General features: G+C 39.9%; 1 protein-coding gene across 6 annotated transcripts in view; it reads right to left on the bottom strand.

Annotated features, from left to right (window-relative positions):
• The window catches only part of ACP3 (acid phosphatase 3), an 87,210-nt gene that overhangs the window by 23,323 nt on the left and 43,852 nt on the right, over positions 1–20,035 (bottom strand). For 2 of the 6 annotated variants that reach the window (XR_005836570.1, XR_005836571.1), the window contains exons 11-14: positions 16,349–19,590; positions 15,263–15,304; positions 12,511–12,759; positions 6,896–7,042 (exon numbers count right to left, since the gene is read on the bottom strand). Coding sequence is in view for 2 of the 6 variants with exons in the window: in XM_008708665.2 (XP_008706887.1) it covers positions 12,725–12,759; positions 15,263–15,304 (77 nt within the window). In the remaining 4 variants the exon portion in view is untranslated. Of the gene's footprint in view, positions 1–6,895; positions 7,043–12,411; positions 12,760–15,262; positions 15,305–16,348; positions 19,591–20,035 lie in introns of those variants that run through there. The other 4 variants (XR_005836569.1, XR_005836568.1, XM_008708665.2 and 1 more) reach the window with 4 other exon arrangements.

Consider the following 20,035-nt stretch of genomic DNA (forward strand, 5'->3'; position numbering starts at 1 on the left):
CTTATTAATTTCTAAGAGCTCCTTACCTGCAGAGGAAAGAAAAAAAGCCCACTATCATTCATGTTGCCATTTTCTTCCCAGGTTTGTTATTTGCTCTTGTTAGCTTTGCTTTATACTATTTTGTTCCATGCTCTAATTTTATTTTTATTATTTATTTATTTTTAACGATTTTTATTTATTTCTTTGAGAGAGAGCATGAGGCAGGGGAGGGGCAGAGGGAGAAGTAGGCTCCCTGCTGAGAAGGGCGCCTGACATGGGGCTCAATCCCAGGACCCTGGGATCATGACCTGAGCCAAAGGCAGACACCCAACCGACTGAGTCGCTCAGGGCCCCTCCATGCTCTAATTTTATTTTTTTATTTTTTATTTTTTTAAAAGATTTCATTTATTTATTTGACAGAGATAGAGACAGCCAGTGAGAGAGGGAACACAAGTAGGAGGAGTGGGAGAGGAAGAAGCAGGCTCACAGCGGAGGAGCCCGATGTGGGGCTCGATCCCATAACGCTGAGATCACGCCCTGAGCCGAAGGCAGACGCTTAACTGCTGTGCCACCCAGGCGCCCCCATGCTCTAATTTTAAATACATATGTAGTTTTATTTATTAATCTCATAGATTATCACTTCTAAGTGAAAGCCTTTAAAAAAAACTTTTCCTATTCCCCAAATTGTATGCATATATCTGTATAATCTTACATGATAGGATTTCACTTAAAAATATAAATGTGTAGTTCATCTGAAAATTTTTTCTTATGTTCTTTCTAAATAGCTAGCCAGTTGCTTAGCCTTCTCTTTTCTTCACTGAAATACCACCCCTGTCGTATATTAATTTATATCATTTGTGCATATTTCTGGAATTTATATTCTTTCCCCTCTCATTGGGCTCTCTGTTCATGAACTTGTACAAAACTGATTTCATTCCTATGGAGTTATAAAAATCACCATTGCCATCTACAGACCCATTTTTGTGCCATTATGCCTTTGGTACATACATTATGGTTTCTAGAAATAATATATATACATCTCCTATTTTCTTTTTTTTTTTTTAAGATTTTTTTTATTTATTTGACAGAGATAGAGACAGCCAGTGAGAGAGGAAACACAAGCAGGGGGAATGGGAGAGGAAGAAGCAGGCTCATAGTGGAGGAGCCTAATGTGGGGCTCGATCCCATAACGCTGGGATCACGCCCTGAGCCGAAGGCAGACGCTTAACAACAGCGCCACCCAGGCGCCCCACATCTCCTGTTTTCTTGATCCATCACAAAGTGTCTTTTGTACCTTTTTGACTTTCCATGAAGTAAGAAACAATGGAAGATAGAAAGTTAGGTACTTCCTTGTGCCTCCGTGTCCTCATCATGGGAAATTAGATGAATTAATTCACGTTACCTCTTTAGGATGAGAGTATGGTAACTACTCAGTGTTAGCTATTATTAATAGCATGAGTAAGTTAGGACTCCTATTCATCCCTCTGCCTCTTTTTCCACTTTTCTATCTGTAACCTCCTCCAAATTTGAGAACTTTCATCATCTCTTCTGTAATCATAATTAATCCTTGTATGCCTTGTCTGTTGGTTGAATCTAAAACTGATAACATCAATACATAGTATTTTCATTATTGTGGTTATGTTACTATTGTTCATTATTCTATGATTCCAAAGTGTCTGTATTTTATTTTACTTTTTTTGTTATATGTCTTCATCAAGTTACTAAGATTATCTATCTTCCTAAACATATTCCATCCATGGTAAGAGATGCAATGTAATTATTGAAGATATATTTCCCAGAAACTTCTGCCTTCTTATTCCAATCTGGACTAGAGAGCACTCTGGGCTGGATGCCAGCCTGTCATCCTGACTTCCTTTTTTCCCTTGTCTTTGGTTGAAGCCAGTGTTCTTAGATCTCAAATCTTTACCTTTCTTGGATTTTATTCTTGTTATGGCTAAGAACATCTTCAAGTAATTCTCTTGAAAGGGTGAATAAGAAATAAACCTTCTGAATTTTTACATGTCTGAAAGTGCCTTTATTTTTCCTTCTCACTTGATTGACATGTTTACTAGGTATAGAATCTTAAGTTCATAATTATTTTTCTCAGAGGGTTCTAAAGGATTCTAAGATGAAATCATATTCTTGTTCCCTTGTAGGTCATATTTTCCCTCTCTGGAATTTCAGGATACTCTCTAGATGCTAGGAGTTAAGAAATTCCTTTTTTTTTTTTTTAAAGATTTTATTTATTTATTTGAGAGAGAGAGAGAGCCCAAGCAGAAGGAGGGGCAGAGGGACAGGGAGAAGCAGACTCCCCGCTGAGCAAGAAGCCTGATGCGGGACTTAATCCCAGGACCCTGGGATCATGACCTGAGCTGAAGGCAGACACTTAACCAACTGAGCCACCCAGGTACCCCAGATAAGAATTTTGAAGATCTGCCACTGTTTAGGTTGTTTTTGTTTTGTTTTAATTCCTCCTGTGATCATGATTTCATGAGTGTATGCAACTGTCAAAAATCATTAAAAAACATGGTATCTTGAATCAAATTATAGCGTTAGGAGGAAGAAATCCTGTAGTACTTAAAGTCTGTGTTACAACATTCACATTAGATTATACCATGATGTAGGGCTTCTCTAATTATTTTGCATTTATGTGTTTAATGCTTTGATCTTCATCCAAGGTAGGAATTTTTAAACTTTCTATTGGGCCATGAAACCCTTTGGCTTTCTGGTGCACTGTATAGACCCCTCTCTGGAGTAATGTTTTTAAATATTTAAAATAAAATATATAAGATTATAAAAGAGACCTTTTAATGGAATTAAATGGAAATATAGCTACCAAATGCTAAAAATATAGCTACAAAATGCTAAAAACCAAAATTGTAATAGAGTAATATATTGCTTCTCTCTCTCTCTCTCTCTTTTTTTTTTAGAGGGGGGGCAGAGGAAGAGGGAGAATCTTAAGCAGGCTCCACACCCAGCGCTGAGCCCACCACGGGGCTCGATCTCACAACCTTGAGATCATGACCTAAGCCAAAATCAAGAGTTGAACACTTAACCTACTGAGCCACCCAGCCAGCCCTATATTGCTTCCTTATTACCACTTTAAGTAACATCTAGTGGAGGATTTTATAGCCACTATAATTTCAAAATAGTGATGAGTATAAATGATATTTTGAGATATTTGTAACAACCAAATGTGCATAAAAATATATGTGATTTCTACTGGTAACAAAATCACAAGTGTTGCTGTAAGTACTATAATTTGTGCTTATATTCAAAATGGACAATGGACAAAAAATGCTGAAGTTTAGAGACTATGGAAAATAAAAATATTATTTTCCCCTTCTAAGTTCAAAGACCTCCTGAATTTTATGCAGGGCCTCTTATTTATGAATCCCTGCCTTAGAGTAAAAGCTTTTTGAGGTGTGGCAGACTGCATGTTCCTGGGGGCAATTTTCTGGCCCCTACATGCTCTTTCTGATTATGACCTTGGCATTCCCCCATCAAGAGGCCGACTCTTTCTCCACTCCCTTGAATCTGCCTGTGACAGCTTTGACCAACAGAATATGTTAGAAGTGAAGTTATACCAGTCTGAGCATTGGCCTTAACTGATCTGTCAGCTTCTACTTTCTTCCTCATAGAGGCAAGACTCCATGTAAGAAGTGCAATTAACCTAGACCACCATACTGTGAAAAACCTAACTAAGCCCTACGAAGAGGCCTTGGAAGGCGAAATGCCATACAGAGAGAAAAGGTGGCCAAGGAACACTGAAGTACTAGACACCTGGGTGAAGCAGCCATATTGGCAGTGGGTCCTTCAGTCTTAGCCATCCTACTTGATACCATGCGAATCAGAGGTGAAATGCTCCTCTGAACACTTACAGAATCCCTTACCTATAAAATGGTGGGCAAAATAAAATGTCTGTTTCAAGCCACTGAAATTTGGGGAAGGTCATCAGAGAGTAACAGATAGAACAGAGGATGATGCCATGTTCCACATGTCTTTTGTATCCTTCACATTAATTAGCAAATTGACAGGCAGAAAAAGGGGACTGTGGAATTCTTGTCATATTGAGGTTTGCATGGCATTTTGCTGTCATTAAAGAACTATGAGCAGTAACATCACAGAATCAAAGTATATTGTCCAATAAATGCCCTATGATTCTTTTTTTTTTTTTTAAGATTTATTTATTGGGGCGCCTGGGTGGTTCAGTCAGTTGAGCATCTGCCTTTGGCTCAGGTCATGATCTTAGGGTCCTGGATCAAGCCCCATGTTGGGCTCCCTGCTCAGTGGGGGATTCTGTTTCTCCCTCATCCTCTGTCCCTCTCCCCAGTTCATGCTCATGCTCTTTCTTGCTCTCAATAAATTAATAAAATCTTTTTAAAAATATTTATTTATTTATTTACTTTAGAGAGAGAGAGAGAGAAGGAGAGAGCATGCAAGCACATGAGTGGGGGGAGGGGCAGAAGGAGAGACTCTTCAAGCAGTCTCCCCTCTGAGAGAGGAGCCCACCACGGGGCTTGATCTCAGGACCCATGAGATCATGACCCCAGTGGAAACCAAGAGTCAGATTCTTAACCTACTGAGCTACCCAGGCACCCCTGGCCTCTGATTCTTAAGGTACCCAGCCTGCGTTCCAAGATCTCAGATTAGCCCCAGGATCCTCCCCAAATGCTGATTCCTGGATTGGTTCCCAAAGATTTTCAGAGGTTACACTCTGTCCAGGGCAGAGTATGAGAGGATTAGAGAGAGGATAATGGAAATGAAAGTTAAAATGGTGTAGTTGTGCTGGAAGCAATTTCTGTACATATGAACACTTGACCTGGGTCTGGAGACAGACTGAGAGTAACAGAACAGAAGATGGAGTAGCCATCATCATGGCTGTGAGCACAGGCTCTGAAGTCGACCTGTTGTAACTGAAATCTGGCTGCACCACAGAGCCTGCTATGTGACTAGGGCATGTGACTTAAAATCTGTCTGTGCCTCAATTTACACATCTGTAAGCTAACGATAAAATAATATCCCCCCACGCCCTCATAGGAGTATAACGAGATTTAGATGAATTAATACATTTGAAACATTGGCACACATAGTCCTACCAAGGACCAAATGGATCTTTTTCTTCCCCAGAACTTCTTTTTTTCCCCTAAAGATTTATTTAGTTATTTGAGAGAGGGGGGAGGGGCAGAGAGAGAGAGAGAGACAATCTCAAGCAGACTCCACACTGAGCATAGAGCTGGATGGGGGCTTGATCCCAGGACCCTGAGATCATGGCCTGAGGCGAAATCAAGAGTTGGTGGCTTAACCAAATGAGCCACCCAGGCGCCCCCAAATGGATCTCTCTTGAAATACTTTCAGTGATTCCTGAATTATTTAAGTGGTTCCTAAAATATGTATGTGCCACTTGTGATTTCAGATAGTGTGCATATCAACTTTTTATGATTCTAGGGTTTATATTTAGCTTAATGTATATTAGAATATTTATAACTAGCATTTCTGGGTTCACATATGGGATAGTACAATATTTTAAAAGGGGTCAATCAAAAGATACATTAGGCCATAAATGCTTTAGCTATGGCCCAAATGGTGAAGATGAAGCTAAAATGCTTGAAATTGGCATGTAGGGGTTGCAAATCCAACAAGGAAGAGAGGAGTACAGAAATGGAGTCATTTAGGGGCAGCTGGATGGCTCACTGGGTTAAGCTTCTGACACTTGATTTGGGCTCGGGTCATGATCTCAGGGTTGTGAGATCGTGCCCTGTGTCAGGCTCTGAGCTGGATGTGCGGAGTGTCCTTAAGATCTCTCTCCTCCCTCTGCCCCTCCCCACCCTCCCTTTCTAGAAAGAAAGAAAGAAAGAAAGAAAGAAAGAAAGAAAGAAAGAGGAAAAGAAAAGAAATGGAGTCACTTATTCATAGCCACTTGACCAGCATCCAATGCCAGCAATTCTTTGCCTTAATTTATTTCATTTATGTTCGACTGCTCTAAAATGGGCAACACTATTTAGAACCTACATTTGCCTTCCAAAAGGATAATGCATCGTTAATGGGGCAAGCAGTAATATTTTCATTTCAGCATGTTTCCCTGAAAAGGATCATTAATTATGGTCTACAAAACACGGGTCTACAAAGTTATTGTGCTAATTTGGTGAAAGTAAATTCTCATTAGGTTGACTAACTTTATTGTCATATGTCTGGTTTATGTGCTCTGGTTTCTGGAAACTTGTCCTTATTTATTTATTTCTTCATTTGGTGTCAAGGTTTAGCACTCTTTGAGAAGGTTATAATAGACTTTCAATACTAATCAGCTATTCAGTTGTGATGATATGATTTGGCAGTGATTTTGCAGCATGAAAATGAGGGGGAGGGCTGACAACTTTGAGTTCTCAGCACTAATTTTTTGTTAAGTGGAGCTAAGGGAAGGCTAAGTTATTAACACATATCTGATTATTTCATCAACATATTAGATTGTTAACTTGAATATCTTAGCTCCGAAATGTCATTCATAAAATTCTGAGAGTATCAAATCTTATCTTCATATCCTATTGCATCTACATAAAAACCACTTTAAGGACAAGTCTATGTAATTGTAGCAGGTCAGATTTAATCAAGAGAATTACATGTTTTGTAAGTATAGAGCTACTTTCTAAATCTTTCAGGAATTTTGAAATGGCCAGATAAGAATGTTATTATCCTAAATAAAGTAAAAAAAAATTTAAAAACACCCAACTCAATTTCATGAGGAGACATCAAGTTTGAAATTATCAAAATAAAAAGACATTCTACTTGAATGCGACTCACATATCATCTTAGCAGTCATTTTCTTTAGGCATTAACATCGCACAAGTGAGACATTTTGGATAGAAAGAACACAACGAAAGTAAAATAAGAATGCGAAGTGATTTTCTGAGAATCTTACCTGAGTACTTTTCTTCAAAGGAAGGTAGTATGGTTTAGCAGTTTAAAAGCATGCTGAGTAGAAGAGGACATCTTGGGCTCAGATTCCATCCTTGCCACATTCCAGCTCTGTGACTATAAGCAGATCACTTAGCCTCAGTCTCCCCATCTGTAAAATGGGCATGATATTACTATTCATACCTACCTCACAGGACTAGCACATAGTAAGTGCCCTACAAGTGTTTGTTAAATGAACGTGCAAAATTTCTTTGTTGACCACAGGAATGTTTTTCAACAATTGCTTTAGTGAAACTAGGGTGTTCCAAGTTCACAAATTCCCATTCATACGGGTACTTTTCCACATTTTAACCAAGAATAACTTCTTAGGAATTGCATATATATAGATATTTAAGTTATGAAAATAACAGCTTCTTAATGTCTTATGAAACTTTATTGCATTAAAAGCATTATAAATGCTTTTCTCATCTCCATTTGTCCCTGTCAATCTTTTGGAAAACCAAGGGAGGTAATTTTGTACACGATGAATGATCTGAACTGAATGTCACTCTCGAGACTCCAGGAAGGTGATCTATGCAGAAAGGAAAAAGAAGATAAACAAAGTGACTGTTTTAGTAACTTGGTAGCCTACTCTATCCAGGATTTCCATGCTGTGAGAAAGGACCATTCATGATTTTCTGAGGACTTACTGGAGAGAGAATGCGAACACCACCTGGAAAAGCTGCTTCATAGTCTGATCGTGGGGATGACTAGATCCTGCCTGAAATCACCTAGTTACTGAAGGGCCCCTGCATTCACCAGCAGTCTGTTCAGTTTTGGAGACATTGTTATGTCTGCTTCATTGAGGTCATTAGAGCCTGGGCACAGAGGAGGTAATTTACATCTATAATTATAAGAAAGAACTTACAGCAAGAGATTAAAGAAAGAAAGAGATCTACCACCTATATTCAATATTAGTCTACTTGAAATTATTCTATCATTAACAAGATAACAGATCTTTAGAGAAACTCATTTGCTTGTTTTTGGTTTGTTTGTTTGCAATATCTGCCTTCCCATCGAATTGATAATAACTTAAGCTGGCCTCACTGTGGAATCTTTCTTCACATTTTAATGACTTTTATTTTCTAAACATTCTATCACAGTTGACCTTGTGCTAAAATCTAGTTGCTTTGATTTTTCTGGAGAATATTAAGAATATTATAGTCTCTCAAAAATAAATCCCCAACCAAAGTAATTTTTTAATAAGATCTCAAATTTTCTTATTCTTCCACCAAATGAAACTTTTCATCATTTTAATAATAGTTGTTATTTCAAGATGTAGTAAAAGAAGATTGGAAAAAAAACCCAACCCCGCTTTCAAGATTATACAGAGAGCTAATAAAAAATGACATTTCATTGTTATTTCTTTTAACTTTATAAAACACAAAATCATAACGTTATTTATTTATTTGTTTATTTATTTGACACAGAGGGAGAGAGAGAGAGAGCACAAGCAGGGGGAGCAGCAGGCAGAAGGAGAAGGAGAAGCAGGCTCCCCACCGAGCCCTACTCGGGGCTCGATTCCAGCTCCTGGAATCATGACCTGCGCTGAAGGCAGACGCCCAACGAATGAGCCACCCAGGTGCCCCAAAATCATAATGTTTTTAAGTTGGGAATGATAAATTCCTGTCTTTTCATTCAATATTTTATTTAACAAACCCTTATATGGTGTTTACTATGTGCCAGGTACTGTTCCTGGCACTTTACAAATATTAACCTGTTTATTCCTGTAACAATCCTCTGAGGTAGACACTATAATTATTCCCATTTACAGATGAGGAAACTGAGGCATGGGAATGTTAAATAACTTGCCCAGGACCATATAGCTAGTAAGGCGCAGAGCACGGATCTGAACCCACGAAATTTGGCTCCACTACCTTATTCTCTTTTGTTCCCCATGTTTGATAATGGTATTGAATAAAATTCTCCTTGAGTCACCTCACTAAAAATAGTAGCTTTTTCATTTTTAAATTTTATTACTATTTTTTTAGAGGGGGTAGGAGCAGAGAGGGAGAGAGAGAATCTTAAGCAGACTCCACACCCTGAGATCACGACCATAGCCAAAATCAAGAGTCGGCCGCCCAACCGAGATACCCAGGCGCCCCAAGAATAGTAACTTCTAACACATAAGTACTTGACAAAAATTTGGCTTAAAAGACTTGGTTCCTCATCTATAAAATTTTAAAATATTGGACTATAGGTAGATCAGACATATATGTGAGAAGACATTGCCAAAAAAGGAAAAAATAATTAAAAAAATACTTCTAAAGATTGAAGGAGGGACATACATGTTTAATTTCCCCCCATCCAGCTTATTCATTTCAAGTATGATTTGCTTTCTACAACATATGTAAGGGGGATGGAAGACAGACAGGAAAAGGTGGTACTAACGAGTAGTTTTAGAAGATAAAACAACAAAGAGTTACATACTAAGGTTTGGCTTTAGGGGCACCTGGGTGGCTCACTCAGTTAAGCATCTGCCTTTGGCTCAGGTCGGGAGCTCAGGGTCCTGGAAACCAGCCTCCTGTTGGGCTCCCTACTTAGCCGGAAGTCTGCTTCTACCTCTCCCCCCTCTCTCCTCCCTTCTCCTCCTCTCCCCTCCTCCCCTCTCCTCCCTGTCTTCCCTCTTCCCTTTCTCCTCCCCCCTCCCTCCTGCTTGGGCGTGCTCTCTCTCTCTCTCTCAAATAAACAAATACATAAAATCTTTTAAAAAATTAAAAAATAAAGTTTGGCTTTAAATGTTCTTTGGTATGTTACTTACTTATCTTTGGTAAGGTTACTATTTGTCCCAGGTTTTTTCAGGGAAATTATTGTTTCAAATATTTTATTGCATTGTGAGTTTATTTTTCCTATGTTTGGGCCTGGAAATACGATCACTGTAAGCATATTTCTATTCATTTAATAACAAAATTAGTTACTTTGGGAGCCACAAATTGTGAATGCCTGACCTTTTTGAGGAGTCATCACTCTTTGTTCTCAAAACCACAATTTTAATACGTCTTAGTTCTTTAATTTCCTCTTTCCTTCCGGTGAGATGAGACTTATTAAAACTACATTTCAAAATGTGAGCATTTTTCCAACTTCTATGGTTCTTTTTTTGAAAATATATTTTCAAGTCTACTTAATTAAGGCAGTTTTAGACCTCTGAGTTACTCCACAGACTCTTGATGAAGTAGATAAACCTGAGAGCGTGAGCAGGGAGGAGCAGAGAGAGAGAGAGAATCTTAAGTAGGCTCCACGTCCGGCGGTCCGAGCCCCCTGTGGGACTGGAACTTAAAACCCTGAGATCACGATCTGAGCTGAAATCAAGAGTCAGATGCTCAACCAACTGAGCCACCCAGGTGCCTCAAATAGAACTTTTATATACACCGGGAAACCAAACATTTCAATTGACTCACTTTAATGTAATATTTGCTTTATTACAGTAGCTGGAACTGAACCCTGATATCTCTGAGGTGTTGTATGTGTTGGTTAAGGCTTGGAATTAGGCAGATGCCTTGTACCCCCAACAGCCCACTCCCATGAGACTTGGCCTTTCCAGACACTTGCCCTCTTCCAAGTCTGGCCCTTGTTACTGTACATACCTCGTCAGCCTGCCTTGGGAACCCTGAGCCCTCCAGGCCTGTGGACTTCAGCCAGTCCAGAATTATGTGCATGGCCCCTAGGGTGGAGGGAGCGCACCACCTGGAATTCTTTCTGGGGATGCAATTTAGACTGCCCACAGGCAGTCCCCATTTGCACTGGCTGCCTGATAGGATCTATACCAATAATCAAGTCTCCCGGGTGTCTCTGAGTGAAGGATACCCTGCTGTCCTCCAGGCCCCATTGTGGCAAGGCAGTCCAGATTCCTCCAGGTTTAACTACAGGGAGAATACGTGCATTTGTGTAGGTTAGGATTGGAATTAGGAAGATGTCAGATACCTGAAACAGCCTTCTCTTTTGACCCCGCCTACTCCTACGCCTGCCCTGTTCCAGCTCCCTGGCTGCCCTGAAGTGTGTGGTGTGTGTGGGCGCATACCACACCTTGTCAGCTGGCCTTAGCCTGTAGGGGCACGCCAGGCACGTGGAGCTCCAGAATGAGCCTGCAGGGAGAAGGGAGGCCAACTCTCCCAAATCTTTCTGAGTCTGCAGCTTTAAACTGGCAACAGTCAGCCCCAATTTGGTCTAGCTCCTTGATGGGGTATCGGCTTCTCCAGCCAGCAGGTGTCTCTTATTGAAGGACATCCTGTGCACCCCCTGCTCCCCGCCTCCCCAAGGCAGACCAGATTTCTCCAGCTCGGCCTTTAGGGAGAATATGCGCATTTGAGTCAGTTATGGCTAAGGTTAGGCAGATGCATGTACTCCCAAGAACCCCTCCTGTGATCCTGCCTCTCCCTATAGCTGGCCGTTCTAGGTCCCTGGCTCCACTGGAACACATCTTGTCAGCTGTTTCCAGGCCTGCAGAGTTTCAGTCAGTCCTGAACCACCTGCAGACCCCCCCCCCCCCCCCCCCNAGGAACCCATCTCCCAAAACTCTTACTGAGGAAGCAGCGTTAAGCTGCTGACATCGGTCCCCATTTGGAGCGGTTGCCTATGGAGTCCTGGGTTCACCAGTCATCATATTGGGAGATACCCTGGCATTCCACCAGGCCCCTTCTTGGCAAGACAGTCCAGACTTCTACAGTTACCTTCAGGGGGAATATGTATGTTTTGTGCAGAATTAACTGGAAGGACGAGGAGGCCATGTGGTTTAAAACGAGACATGTACTGAAGGGCAAAATTTGGTGACAGCACTACAAAGGAAGGGCCAGGTCCTTGAGGCACTTTGAAGTAAAAATCATATAAGCTAGTAAAAACAGAAAAACGCAGTTAAAGAAATTATGTATCTGTGAGCTTTATGAAGGCAGGGTTTACAAATAATTTAGTACTGTATTCCTTACGTCAAATAATGGCACAATGGTACTTAACCTTTCCTTGAGCTAAAATTCTATTTTTAAAATATGAGAGGGACACCTGGGTGGCTCAGTTGGTTAAGCATCTGTCTTCAGCTCAGGTCATGATCCCAGGGTCCTGGGATGGAGTCCTGAATCGGGCTCCTTGCTCAGTGGGGAGTCTGCTTCTCCCTCTGCCTGCCGCTCCCCCTGCTTGTGTGCTCTCTCTCTCTGACAAATAAATAAATAACATCTTAAAAAAAATATGAGAGAAACTAGGGACCCTACTTCATTCTAAAAGCAGGCACTTAGCAAATGTTGGTGAGATTAAATCGTGCACATAGTATTATGTCTTTTTTTCTTTTTCCTTCACTGAATGGCATGGCTAACTTTCTTAACTTTGACACACACAATTATAGACCCCTTTGCTAGAAAAACAAACTCAGGGTTTCCTCTTTAGGGGAAAAAAAAAGACCCATTGCAGCTAACTTCCCTTCCTCCCAATGTTTTCCTGCAGTAATATAAAAGATGTTAAAAATAAGAATGAAATCACAACAGTGCTACAGACAGTGACAGTGCAGATCAGATATTTTGAGAAATTCTTCAAAGATAAGCAGATAAGATTGAACTGATGAAGAAGTCAAAATGGGGAAATTGTAGTCAGACCCACAAGAGATGAACGTGGTTCTTTCTGAGGCAGCCACGGCGAAGGTTGGAGCTTTGCTCACCACGTAGATCGTTAGCGAACTGTGGAGGACTTGTCGGGGTAGCTACGTAAAGAAGGCAGGGTCTATCCGCTGCACATCCCACTCCTTCTTCCATACGTGGAGTGGCTGCCTCCCAGATAAAACTCTGGAGCTATGCTGTCTGTGGAAAGGGGGTGCTCATTTGGGGGGACTCCTAGCGTGGCTGCTTTGCCCTGAAAGAGAAACAGAGTAGATGTTAAGATAAGTCAGGACTTACATCACAGACATGGAGGGAACACTTTTTAAAGTTAAGGTCATTCCACCCAGGAGATGTATTCACAGAAACAGTCACCCTAGCCGAAAGTCTATTCATTCATTCATTCATTCATTCATTCATTCATATGTCTGTTAGCTCACATGCCACTTTCCTGCCCACAAACACTACTTTCAAATCAGCCCTTCCCATTCAAATGAGAGCACTTCCGATAATGATTATGTTCCTCCTATCGGACTAACTCCCACAGATAACAACTGTAAACTCTGGGAGAAATATAAAATACAACTAATTAAAGGTACTTGGGAGCAATCAAAAGCAAGTAGATTCTGGAGGGAAATCAGCATTTGGAAAAAGGGAATAGCTGCTAGGTTGTTTTTGTTTTTGTTTTTTAATGGCCTTTAGACTGAGCGCAGGCTAAAGTCTGTGCCATGCAGGGCAGAGTGTGGAGAGAAGATAGTTAAAATGCAGGAAAACAAAACAAAACATAGTCTTACCAGCTTGAGGTACTAGAGGACAGTTTGGGGGCATCCATAGCCTCTTAAAAGTGAAAAGAAAATACCCCCAAAATGAAAGCAGGAGAGGAGAAACCCCAGGTTCTATGTATAAACTCTGCCCAAACTCTACGGCTGACCCCATAGCTTAATTAACCATATACAGGGAAGACTCCAACCAGCCCAATTTAGGCTAAAAGAACTGAACTGATACTTGAGCTGTTGTCCATTGCAGGGGAGACAGTTTGCAGTTTGATGTTACCCAATTTCACTGACTGCTTAAGAAAAAAAAAACTTTCTAGAGGAACATGATGGCATCCAGAGTCTCTACAACATATCATTCACAATGTCTAAGACACAATCCAAAATTACTCTATATTCAAAGAAACAGGAAAACATAATCTATACTTAGAAAAAAGACAATCAATTAAGACTGGTCCAGAGATGATGAGGATGTTGCAATTAGCAAAGGAGAATTTTTAAATTAAGTCAAAAAAAATTTTAGGTAGTTAACATACAGTGCAATGTTGGTTTCTGAAGTAGAATTCTGTGATTCATCACTTACATACAACACCCAGTGCTCATCATAACAAGTGCCCTCCTGAATCCACTCATCTAGCCCATCCCCCCACCAACCTCCCTCCATCAACCCTCTGTTTGTTCTTTATGTTAAGAGTCTCTTATGGCTTGTTTCCCTCTCTCCCTTTTCTCTTTGCCCCCTTCCCATATGTTCATCTGTTTTCTTCTTAAATTCCACATATGAGTGAGATCATATGGTTTGTCTTTCTCTGACTTATTTCACTTAGTGTAAAACACTCTAACTCCATCCATGTTGTTGCAAATGGCAAGATTTCATTCTTTTTGATGGCTGAGTAATATTCCAAGCAAATGAGAATTTTAATGCAGTTATTCAAGAAGATATTTTTGGGGAAAACAGATATACATGACTAAGAGGGAAATCAAGACCAGCCATCCCTACTAACCCACAGAATTCTTCATTTGTGGATTATGATTCATGAATATTAGAGAAAAAAACAGAGCATGAAAGAGAAAGTCCAAGATTAATAAATTTAAGCAACTGAGCCCAGAGAAACAGAGGTAATTTAGGGAGCAAGGAGAACTTGAAAAAAATTTCAAGTAGGATTTTTTTTTTTTAAGATTTTATTTATTTATTTGACAGAGAGAGAGACAGCCAGCGAGAGAGGGAATACAAGCAGGGGGATGGGAGCAGAAGAAGCAGGCTCCCAGCAGAGGAGCCTGATGAGGGGCTCGATCCCAGAACGCCAGGATCACACCCTGAGCCGAAGGCAGACGCTTAACGACTGAGCCACCCAGGCGCCCCATCAAGTAGGATTTTTTTTTAAAGATTTTATTTATTTATTGGAGAGAGAGAGAGAAAGCGTGCACAAGCAGGGCGGAGGGGCAGAGGGAGAGGGAGAAGCAGGCATCCCACTGAGCAGGGGGCCTTACACAGGGCTCGATCCCAGGATCCTGAGATTATGACCCGAGCTGAAGGTAGATGCCAACCAACTGAGCCACCCAGGCACCCCCCAAGTAAGATTCTTCAAGCCTCAAGAATAGATTACATTCATAAAATAAGAAGTGGCCATTATGAAAAAGGAACAATCAATGAATAGGAAAGTATTCTTAGAAATAAAAAAAGAAAAACGGATTTGCTGAAGATTAAATTAGTGTTCTGGAAAATAAAATTTCCTAGAATGTAGAGATATAAAATAAAAAGCTGGAAAATATGTGAGAAAAGTTGAAGCATGGAGAATAAATCCAGGAAATTCAAGTTCAAGAATACAATTTTCTTGAGTCAAAGACAAGTATAAGCCAGATATAATTAGACAGAAAACAGAGACCCATGCCTACATACATTCTAGTGAAATTTCAGAACTCCATGGATAAAAAGAATACCTTAAAAAGACTCAGGAAAAAAAAGATAAACACCACCAGATTACTTACATTGGATGAGAATGATACCAATCAGACTTCTCATCGGCAGTCCTGTGTGTTAGAAGACAACAGAATACCGCATTCACATTCTGGGGCAAAATGATTTTCAACCTGAGAATGTATACCTTGCTGACTGATAGGTAAGTGGAAGGGCAAAATACACACATATTTGGACATGTCAGAATCAGAAAGCTTAGTGCTCAAGTATCCTTTAAAAAATTACTTCAAGAAAATGAAAAAAATAATACAAGAAAGAGGACACCATGCATTATAAGAGCAGTGAAAGATGCGAAATTTCAGAAAATCTAGGTATAAAGTACAGCTCATAAAATTCATGCTAGTCACTAGAAGAACTAAAACCAGATATTGTTGACAGGATTGCTTCTGCTGAATGGAAGTGGGTAGAAAGAACTTTTATCTTATATTGTATATCCTTCTGTATTATCTGAATTTATTTTTGTTTTTTAAATACAATTACTCATAACAAAAAAAATTAATAAAAATTTAAAAGGCACTCCTCCCCCAATCTAGCGGTACTTATATTCTAAATGTGTTGTCAGATTCCTTCTTTAGAAATTTTATAAGAAGAGGACCTGGTTCATTTAGTATACGATGGTTTTGGAACAGGTCTGGGGTGCTGCTGTTAAGACAGGTCTGCAGATATAACATTTTAGAAAAATCCTTGATCAGTTCAGCACACATACAAAAACAGTAAGATGTAGACATATAAGAAAGATGACTTTCATTTTTCACAATAACCTGAAAGTGAACCTTGCAAAAACAAAACAAAACAAAACAGAACCACCCGAAAAATTCTGCTTCAAAAAATTTGTCATCTTGTGATCTAAAGTGTAATTGTCCAATATGGTAGCCACCGACACATATGGCTGTTGAAACTTGACACGTACCTAGTTCAAATTGAGATGTGCTGTAAGGGTAAAATACACATCAGATTTCAAATACTTACTCTAAAAAAAACCCCTGAAAAATATCTCATTAATAATTTTTTAAAAATATTAATTACATGAAGTGATTTTTTTCCAGAGCACTAGGTTAAATAAATTTTATTAGAATTAATTTTATGTTTATTTTTACCTTTTTATAATGTAGCTATTAGAAAATTTTAAATCCCATATGTGGTCCTTATTTGTGGCTTGCATCGTGTTTCTATTAGACGGTCCTGGTCTAAAGCACCAAAATGTAGCACATATCCATTACTACTCAGATGGGGTTTCTATAAAGAGAGTTTTGAAGGAGAAAACTCACATTTCGGCTTTCACTTGCCAAGAAACTCCCCTGGCAATGAAGAAAGGATCAGTATTAGAACAAGACAGAACGAGAACAGGAAGTTGGGAGAACAGGTAACATGACTGAATTCAGGGAGAAGAAATGTCAGTTCTAATATAAAAAAGGTTTGTTGGTTGAACAACTTCCAATACAATGTTACCTCTAAGGCTTGTACTCTTCTAATATCATAAATTATTCTTTTTATAATCATATTCTCTTAATATTTTCTTTATGCAATGCCATTCTAGCTACGAATTCTCTACCTATAACTTCCTTAGAACTTTTCTACATATATATGGATATTTTTTTATGATCAGGGCATTTTCCTACATGGATGTGGTAATGACTACATTATTCTAATCCTGTTCAAAGACCTCTATACTGATTCAAATGTAGGGAATACATTTCAGAGCAGAAGTTATCTCAATCTTAGCAGTTATCTTTCAAACAATATTTATCCTCATGTCAACTGAGCTTCTCTGACCCATCTGAAAAGGGCACTTTTATCAATAGAGAGGATTTGCATATTTTTCTGTTGAAGATGGATGATTAGCTTATTTCCTGAGGAATGTTACAGTGCATTTGTGTTCTCTGCTTTGTCACTATAGATCATCTGTCACTTGTGATTTTGTATTCTGCCATGAACTATGAAAACAATTACAGTGTTTATCAACAGAGCAGCTCTGTGGAAGGTAAAAGAAACAACTAAGCTGGGAGTTAGAGCTTTCTTTACAATAATCAAGAGATGGTAGAAGGAAGAGAAATGGGGGATAGTAAAAAAAAAAAAGTCCAGAAACAATAGAAAATAGGGGTCCTTTTAGCCATTGACAGTATTAAAAGATGATATTAGGGAAAGGTTGTGAAAGCTTTTACTTTTACATTCTATCAACCCTGTATAAGGCTGTCGTTGGGGCCAAACACCTTAATAATCACATTAAGGATGGACAATCTAGCATTTAGGCCAGTGATTAGCAAATAGGTCCTCTATCAATGTTCGTTAAATAAGTGTGAAAATCCATGACTTATGGTTCTATTTTTTACTTCTATTTTCAAATCTCATTACTTATTAGCATTAGATGTTAGGGTCATTACTAAAATGTCTGGCTACTTGACAGAGACAGTAAATTGTCCTTTGTTCTTGCTGCTATAGATGTTTTCCCCCTTCCCAGGTTGAGAATGAAGCCAGATCTTGCATATCTTTGCCTACATGCCTTTTGTGTTGCAGGAGGAAGCAACAGTTGCAAGAGAACACAACTCTCTCTTTCTCAGGCTCCCCCCCCCCCCGCCCCCAGTAGCCTTGGCTCAGTGAGAATTATGTAGAAAGTGATAGAGGTAAGTGCTTGAAGTTTACAGGAGAAAGCTATGGAATCCAAGGGGAGAGGAAGATTCCTGAGACTAAGAGATGGGGAGGGGTTCTAGGAGGGCTTCTGGTTTATAGGTATCACCCCCGGTAGGGGACTGGACAATGCCAGGATGATGGAGACCAAATGTGTGGCCTTGGAAGCCATGAACAGATGTCCTCTGCCTACCTTCAGGAGACCATGTGGGAATGGACAGTGTGTTTATTGGAGACCAGTGTGGATGGCAGCCTAGAGGATCCTTATCCAGCTCTTCCCACCAATTACATTCTGGGACCTTTAGTAATACCTGAGAAGGTGAAGAACCCTACCAATGAATGAGACTGAATTTCCCACCAACTGGACGGTTAAAGGCTCAGCATGGGATAAGATTGTTTAGAATACATTTCAGGCTAAATGCAATGGCATCATTCATGAAAGTGCTTGCTTGGGCAATGACCAATGCATAGCATGAAATGAAAAACAAACTGTTCACAGAACATGAGAACTAGATGTGACTTCTATGTTCATCTAGTCCAGACTCTTCATTTTTAGATTATGAAACCAAGGTTTAAGACTTTAAAGAACTTTGTTGGCCTGAAGCCAGCACAGAGCTGAGGCAGGATGTCATCAACCTTCAGCTCACTTCTCTTTCTACTTCACCACTTGAGAAATTCAGATCTATTTGTGGTGATTAAATACCTTATTATTTCATCATAGCCATGAAGAGTTCTTGTCAAAGTACATCTCTTGCTTTTAAGATGAAATAAAGAAATCGGAACTATAAAAATATCTAGGTCTGATGATGGTAGAGGTTCAAAAAAAAAAAGAAACATGAAAAAAAAAAAAAAAAGAAACATGGCTGCCTGGAGTTTCTAGTCATTTCCCATTATAGAAGCTGTGGGGGAAATGACCTGAGCCACCATTACAGTAGTTGATATTACAGTTGCTGAGAATGAAATACCTCTCTCCAAGGCCGTTTCAATACATCTATGTGTATGTATGTGTGTTAGCACATATACACATACAGAAAGCTGTTAGCTACCAAATACTGGGTGGGAGTTTCTTTTCAGGAGTGTGTACATGTTCGTATTTAATCTACTTAACAGCTAAAGAAATGATTTATTTATACCTTCTTATTGGGTCTTACTTCTTAAGAACCGTCCTACATGATACTACTTCTAGTTTAATTGTCTTCATTATCCAAACTTGTCTAATCTATGTCTTTGTCACACACTTTGCTCTTTGCAGGCAGCGGCTGATTGGACTTCAATTTCTTCTTTCTTTCTGGACACCCATGCCAGGGAGTATAACTATCCTTTGCAGAAGAGCCTCCTTCTAGCCGAATGAGAAGCCTACACTACAATGAGGAGTGCAACCATCAGGAGAGCTACCCAAGCAACCTGGGGTTCGTTCATCAGTCGCTGGGTCACTGTGAGTTCACACCCTGCTCTAGACAGGCTCAAAGGGATGGGTATGGGCATAGTGATGTCCATGTGGTGAAAGCCTGTCCTTTAAGTGAGGCATCACTGAGAGATGCTGCATCCATCCCAAGACGTTGGTCTGGTGTGTCTGCCTTCATCCAGCCTTCTGTTCAGATGTTCCGATAGGGGTCTCTGTGCCAGCAGGGCCCATGGCGGAGGAGGGTAAACAGCAGCACCACTAGGACACCAGACACCAGGCAAAAGGCAACGGCAAGGACGACCCTTAGAACTGTGGAAATTTGGAAGGGCATTAATGTAAAATTAATGGATTAGGAAAATATAAAGATTGTAAAATTAATAGATGAGGAAAATAGAAAGATCACACCTCAGTGCCTTAATTGTAAACTTCAGTGGCATTTCTGAAGCAACCTTGAAATCAGCATAGTGTGTTGATAAGAACACTAGACTAGGAGTCAGGAGATGACCTAGGTTCCAGTTCTGGCATGACCTTTGACCTCTGAGCCTCAGCTCCACTGTAAAGGGAGGGTAATTGAAGTATTTCTTTTTTTCTTTTTTCTTTTTTTTTAAGATTTATGTATTTAGAGGCGCTTGGGTCACTTGGTTGGTTGGGCATCTGCCTTTGGCTTTGGTCATGATCTCAGGGTCCTGGGATCGGCCCCAAGTCAGGCTCCCTGCTCAGAGGGGAGTCTGCTTCTCCCACTCCCTCTGCCCTT

This window comes from Ursus maritimus, unplaced genomic scaffold, assembly GCF_017311325.1.
Source record: "Ursus maritimus isolate PB19 unplaced genomic scaffold, ASM1731132v1 scaffold_20, whole genome shotgun sequence".
NCBI lineage: Eukaryota > Metazoa > Chordata > Mammalia > Carnivora > Ursidae > Ursus > Ursus maritimus.